The sequence below is a fragment of the Theropithecus gelada genome, chromosome 3 (assembly GCF_003255815.1).
Source record: "Theropithecus gelada isolate Dixy chromosome 3, Tgel_1.0, whole genome shotgun sequence".
Taxonomy (NCBI): Eukaryota; Metazoa; Chordata; class Mammalia; order Primates; family Cercopithecidae; genus Theropithecus; species Theropithecus gelada.
Genome location: NC_037670.1, coordinates 13003569 through 13010391, shown reverse-complemented (window position 1 = coordinate 13010391; position 6823 = coordinate 13003569). Strand labels below are relative to the sequence as shown.

At 52.2% G+C, this 6823-nt stretch overlaps 1 protein-coding gene across 4 annotated transcripts; it reads left to right on the top strand.

The window, feature by feature from the left end:
• The first annotated feature begins 1047 nt into the window (after positions 1-1047).
• LAMTOR4 (late endosomal/lysosomal adaptor, MAPK and MTOR activator 4) lies at positions 1048-6626 on the top strand. 4 transcript variants are annotated; one of them, XM_025380240.1, is made up of 4 exons: positions 1048-1127; positions 1648-1728; positions 5808-5925; positions 6273-6624. In XM_025380240.1, the coding sequence occupies exons 1-4, from the start codon at positions 1125-1127 to the stop codon at positions 6368-6370; spliced, it is 300 nt and encodes a 99-aa protein (XP_025236025.1). In that variant the 5' UTR covers positions 1048-1124; the 3' UTR covers positions 6371-6624. The 4 variants fall into 4 exon arrangements, with proteins under 4 accessions (XP_025236025.1, XP_025236027.1, XP_025236028.1 ...); XM_025380242.1 differs by having other exon boundaries at positions 6256-6624; XM_025380243.1 differs by lacking the exon at positions 1648-1728 and having other exon boundaries at positions 6273-6626.
• Positions 6627-6823: the final 197 nt, after the last annotated feature.

The following is a 6823-nucleotide window of genomic DNA, read 5'->3' as shown; positions in this document are numbered from 1 at the left end:
AGCATTTGAAGGTTGGGCGCGGCGGCTCACGCCTGTAATCCCAGCACTTTGGGAGGCCGAGGCAGGCGGATCACTAGGCCAGGAGTTTGAGACCAGCCGGGCCGATATGGTGAAACCCTGTCTCTACTAAAAACATAAAAATAGCCGGGCGTTGTGGCGGGCGCCTGTAATTCCAGCTACTTGGGAGGCTAAGGCAGGAGAATTGCTTGAACCTGGGAGGCGGAGGTTGTATTGAGCCAGAGATCACGCCATTGCACTCCAACGTGGGTGACAAGAGACTCCGACTCAAAAAAAAAAAAAAAAAAAAGGTAGCATTCGAATAGCTTTTTTAATTTTTATTTTTTAGAGGAAGGGCACCCAGGCTGGAGTGCAGTGGCACCAAAATAGCTCACTGCACTCCAACTGCTGAGTTCAAGAGATTCTCCTGCATCAGCCTCCTTAGTAGCTGGAATTACTGGCGCGAGGCACCACGCCCGGCTTATTTTCTTATTTTTTGTAGAGGTGGTTGGAGGCGGGGGGTTGGGGAGGGTCTCGCTATGTTACTCAGGCTGGTATGTAACTTGCCCTGAAATCATCCGTCCTCTTCCGCCTCGCAAAGCGCTGAGATTACAGGCGTGAGCCACGGCGCCCAGCCTTGAATAGCTTTTTACATGCATTGCACGTTATTTCCTTGTATTATCACGTTTTTTGGGTCCAGTCTTAAATCCGGGAAGGCATTCGTTTGGGGGGTCACACTGGCGGGCATCCTGGTTCAGGCGGAACCCAGACTCTAGAAAGCGCGCGCGGGGCCACACGGTCAACCCTGTCCCACTCCCGGGCCCCCCAGACCGTCCCCTCCCCGGACGAACTCCCTCTTCCTCTCGCTCAGGCACTGCCTGAGAGGCGGGGAGATGGGTGTTAAAGAGGGGATATCACCAATCAACGTGCGCCTCCGGGAAGGAGCGCTTCGCACTGGCTGGTTGGGTCTGACGACGTGGCCACGATCCAATCCTCATGCTAGAGGCGCGGCTAAAGAGTAGGGAAGCAAGCAGAAGGAGGAGCGCGCCGGGTGCGAGCACGTGACCGGGGCCTGAAGCCGGAAGCTACCTATCTGGTAGGGAGCTCCACCAGCACCGGAGACTGCGATGGTGAGTGAGGGCGCATGCGCGGGAGGACCCGCCGGGGGTTCCGCGTCTCTGCTCCCCAATCTGTGTGGTTTCCCCCTTGTGGGTCTGCGCTCCACCCTCACCTCCTATCCGCTCGGGGAGGAAGACGGGATGGAGATGGGAGGGATGGCGACGGGAATGCTGGGGAGGGGTCTGTGGGAGGGTGTTCTGGGGCTGCGGGTAGTCTGCAGGTCAGGGGCGGGGAGGTGGAGAGAGGGTCTGGGGGCAGGGGCCAGTGGGGCAGCGAAGTCCCCTCGGGGTAGCATAGGTGGAGCGTGGAAGGCCAGGGGAGCCCGGGGGCCGAGAGTGGGGGCAGATGGAGGCTCGGGAAGATCAGTATTGAGGACCATGTAGGGGGAAGGGGGCCGGGAAAGGACCTGGCTGGGGAATGAGAAAACCTGGGGCCATCGTCAATCAAGAGACTTGGGTTTGTAGGTGAAGGGTATCAGGGGCCATCCATCCCTCTAGCATGCTTCTCACTACTTGCATCTTTACCCACTAGACTTCTGCACTGACCCAGGGGCTGGAGCGAATCCCAGACCAGCTCGGCTACCTGGTACTGAGTGAAGGTGCAGTGCTGGCGGTGCGTTCTGGGAAAGGGAGGGGGTCCCTTAGTGCACACAGCCCGGTAACCCCTTCTAATATTGGCCCTTCTTTTCTCGACTTTTACCTGGTTTGCGGTCTGGCATCTATTAGGTTGGTACAAAAGTATTTGCAGTTTTTGCAATTACTTTCAGTAATCAGTCTGTGGAATCTTAGTCTCCTAACGGTTGCGATTTATTTATTTATTTATTTATTTATTTATTTATGTTTTTGAAACTGAGTTTCATTCTTGTTGCCCCAAGCTGGAGTGCAGTGGTGCGATCTCGGCTCACTGCAACCTCCGCCTCCGGGGTTCAAGCGATTGTCCTGCCTCAGCCTCCCGAGTAGCTAGGATTACAGGCATGTGCCACCACACTCGGCTAACTTTTTGTATTTTTAGTAGAAACAGGGTTTCACCGTGTTAGCCAGGCTGGTCTCAAACTCCTGACCTCAGGTGATCCACCTGCCTCAGCCTCCCAAAGTGCTGGGATTACAGGCGTGAGCCAACATCCCTGGCCTTTATTTGATATTTCTTAAAGAGTCATTTGTATTTTGTTTCATAGTACTGTATAGTGTTAGGTCTCTAGATGTTTTTGATTTAGCTAGAGACAAAGCTTAAGGTTAAGTGTTGAAAACAATACAGGTGGTAAAAGACTATTGAAGGAATCCAGGATATTAAAAATTCAACATGTTATGACAAGGTAACTAACTTTCCTGGAGGTAGGAATTCAGCTCAGCTTAAAGGAGAGTATTTATAGTGGGGAGGTGGACATATTTGCAGGTGTGTGGCACTGACCTTTCTGAACTGATGGTAAGTCTGTGCTGAAAAGATTTGGGAAGATTTGAGGGAAGAGGAGGATATGGTCAGGGAGGATCTGATTGTGAAGGATCTTCAAGGCCAGGTTAACACACTTGAACTTATTCTTCTTGGAGGTAATACAGTTTGAAAGGTTTTTTAAACAGAAACAAGACCCAGTGAGGTGGTTGAGCAATATTGTTGTTAGTGATGTGAAGATGGGCAGAAGGAGGCATCATTAAGAGATTAGACTGGGCCGGGCATAGGTGGCTCACGTCTTTAGTAATCCCAGCACTTTGGGAGGCCAAGGCGAGTGGATCACGAGGTCAGGAGATCTAGACCATCCTGGCCAACACGGTGAAACCCTGTCTCTATTAAAAATACAAAAACAAAATTGGCCAGGCGTGGTGGTGGGCGCCAGCTATTCGGGAGGCTGAGGCGGGAGAATGGCGTGAACCAGGAAGGCGGAGGTTGCAGTTAGCCAATATCGCACCACTGCACTCCAGCCTGGGTGACAGAGCAAGACCCCGTCTCAAAAAAAAAAAAAAAAAAGAAAAAAGGAGATGAGACTGGGCAAGTGGCAGTAAGAAGGAGCAAGGAGAGAAGAGTTTTGTTTTTGTTTTTGTTTTTGTTGTTTTTTGAGACAGAGTCTCGCTGTGTGGCCCAGGCTGGAGTGCAGTGGCATGATCTCAGCTCAGGGCAACCTCCGCCTCCCAGGTTCAAGCGATTCTCCCGCCTAAGCCTCCTGAGTAGCTAGGATTACAGGCGTGTGCCACCACACCCGGCTAATTTTTGTATTTTTTTTTTTTTTTTTGAGACAGAGTCTCGCTTAGTCGCCCAGGCTGGAGTGCAGTGGCGCGATCTCGGCTCACTGCAAGCTCCGCCTCCCGGGTTCACGCCATTCTCCTGCCTCAGCCTCCCGAGTAGCTGGGACTACAGGCGCCCGCCGCTTCGCCCGGCTAATTTTTGCATTTTTAGTAGAGACGGGGTTTCACCATGTTAGCCAGGATGGTCTCGATCTCCTGACCTCGTGATCCGCCCGCCTCGGCCTCCCAAAGTGCTGGGATTACAGGCGTGAGCCACCGCGCCCGGCAATTTTTGTATTTTTAGTAGAGATGGGGTTTTGCCATGTTGGCCAGGCTGGTCTCGAACTCCTGACCTTGTGATCTGCCCACCTCAGCCTCCCAAAGTGCTGGGATTACAGGCATGAGCCACCGCGCCCGGCCCCCCATTATTTTTTTTTTTTTTTTTAGGACAGAGTCTTGCTGTCACTCAGGCTGAAGTGCAGTAGTGTGATCACATCTCATTGCAGTCTTGAACTCCTGGGCCCAAGCGATCCTCCCACCTCAGCATCCCAAGTAACTAGAACTATAGGCAAGCACCACCACGCCCAGCCATTAAAAAAAAAAAAAATTTATAGGGACAGGGGTCTTGCTATGTTGCCCAGGTTGGTCTCGAAGTCCTGGCCTCCATCAGTCCTCCTGCCTTGGCCTCCCAAAGTGCTGGGATTATAGGTATGAGCTACTGTGCTTGGCTGGGAGAAGATATTTTAAAGGAGGAATCAGTATATCTTGCTAATGACTAGAAATAGGTAATAAAAGAAATACTTCTCTAGCTAGAACTCTAAAGCCTGGAAGAGTGATGATGCCTTAAGAAACATGTTCCTGGGCCGGGCGCGGTGGCTCAAGCCTGTAATCCCAGCACTTTGGGAGGCCGAGACGGGCGGATCACGAGGTCAGGAGTTCGAGACCATCCTGGCTAACACGGTGAAACCCCGTCTCTACTAAAAAATACGAAAAACTAGCCGGGCGAGGTGGCGGGCGCCTGTAGTCCCGGCTACTCGGGAGGCTGAGGCAGGAGAATGGCGTAAAAACCCGGGAGGCGGAGCTTGCAGTGAGCTGAGATCCGGCCACTGCACTCCAGCCTGGGCGACACAGCGAGACTCCGTCTCAAAAAAAAAAAAAAAAAAAAAAAAAAAAAAGAAACATGTTCCTGTGTGGTGGCTCACACCTATAATCCCAGCACTTTGGGAGGCTGAGGTGGGTGGATCACTTGAGGTCAGGAGTTTGAGACCAGCCTAGCCAGCATGGTGAAACCCCATCTTGACTGAAAATACAAAAAACTAGCCTGGCGTGGAGGCACATGCCTGTAATCCCAGCTACTTGGGAGGTTGATGCAGGAGAATTGCTTGAACCCAGGAGGCAGAGGTTGCAGCAAGCCAAGAGTGCACCACTGCACTCCAGCCTGGGCGATAGAGTGAGACTCCGTCTCAAAACACAAACAAACAAGAAATCAAAAAAGGAAGTAGACTGGAAAGGAGGTGGATAAGGATAAGGTGAAATTTGATGGCCCAACTTTAGACATTGAGTTTGATGTAAAATAGCAGTTAATATATATTGCTAGCTCAGCAAAAGGAACTAAATCTAGTGGAGGCCCATATCAAGGAAGACCCATATCAAGGAAGAGGGAAGAGGAAGTTGAGACAGTCACCAGAAAAGAGGAACCCTAAGCCACTGTCCCATCACTTACTCTAGGGGTCAACAGAGGGAGGGATTCAAGGACAAACGGAATGTTTATGTTGGAGATTGTGCAAACAGGGCAGCAAGTGTGAAGACTAAGAAAAAGATGGAGCCATTAACAGGTCAGTGGTGGGCAGGCATTCATTTCGGAGAATGTGGTTTTATCAAATAGGCAGGGACATGGGAGAAATCCAGTTTCATGGGGTTAGAAAAGCATGGTCAATAAAGACATGGATGGCCAAGCACGGTGGCTTACGTCTGTAATCCCAGCATTTTGGAAGGCTGAGGCGGGCAGATCATTTGAGGTCAAGAGTTTGAGACCAGCTGATTAATATGGTAAAACCTCGTCTCTACTAAAAATATAAAAAATTAGCCAGGTGTGGTGATGCTGGTATATACCTGTAATCTCAGCTACTTGGGAGGCTAAGGCAGGAGAATCACTTGAACCCGAGAGGCCGAGATTGCACCACTGCACTCCAGCGTGGGTGACAGAACGAGATTCCGTCTCAGAAAAAAAAAAAAGAGAGATGGATAAGCTGCTGCTCATCCGGGAAAGTCCAGTATTACGGGAAACAGGATGGCATCTGGAGGGTGACAACATCATAGGGGGAGATTTCAGGTTTTTTCCAAAGCTGGGTGACCCAAGGGTACTGGCAAGCCGAGGGGGAGATGGTCTAAGTGTGAGAGCCAAGGGGACTGTGCCTGGAATTCCGTCCCGAGCCTGTGCCGTAATGCCCGCCCCCTCCCTCCTCCGTCTGCATGCAGTCATCTGGGGACCTGGAGAATGACGAGCAAGCAGCCAGTGCCATCTCTGAGCTGGTCAGCACGGCCTGCGGTTTCCGGCTGCACCACGGCATGAATGTGCCCTTCAAGCGCCTGTCTGGTGAGCCCCTGTCCCTGCCCTTGGTGGTAGTACTGGGAGGAAGGGCCACTTCCAGAGGCTTCTCTTCTTCCTCCCAGCCTCCCACCATCTCCTCCTGGGGTCTCTGGTCTGGCCACTTTCCTCCCTTTGGGACTCCCCTGTATCAGAATTGTGAATGAGAAGGCAAGAGAAAGGAGATGTAGCAGAGGCCACTCATCTTCAAATCTCTGAGCCTGGAACGATAGAATTTCTTTGGCTTTGATCCCAGCCAATGTGCGTGTGGCCCCGCCCCATGGAGTCTGTTGCACCCACTAACTCTGTGCTCCCTTCCCTCTCCTGGGGCGGGGGAAGGTGTGTCTCTCCTCCAGTGGTCTTTGGAGAACACACGCTGCTGGTGACGGTGTCAGGACAGAGGGTGTTTGTGGTGAAGCGGCAGAACCGAGGTCGGGAGCCCATTGATGTCTGAGCCTGCTGGAGGGTGAGGGTCGGAGAAGCGGATTGGGTCCTGGGCCTCTGTGATGAGGCAGGCACAGCCGTCAGTCTTCGCTTGCAGCTAGAACTAGGGCCTTCTGCTCGCCCACCTCCCACCCCTACCTGGATGGGCCGAAGCTTGGGGACTGTGAGCTGTGTTAAGGAGAACAAGGGCAAGGAGACCTCCCTTTGTGCTCCCTCCCTCCCTCCCTCCCTAATAAACATGAGCCTGATGTTCTCTAGCCCAGGGACATGTGTGTTTAGTGTGGGAATGGTTACACCCCATGTCTGTCTTCCACCTTCTGGGGAGAAAGTCATGCACTTTAGCCCAAGTTGGGTGTGGCAGGGGTGCCTCTGTGTGCTATAAAACTGGGAAACAGAAAAAGCTGGAGGGGAAGGGAGTCACTCTGAGCCCTGGCGACTTCTGCTCTTCCCATCAGTACACAAA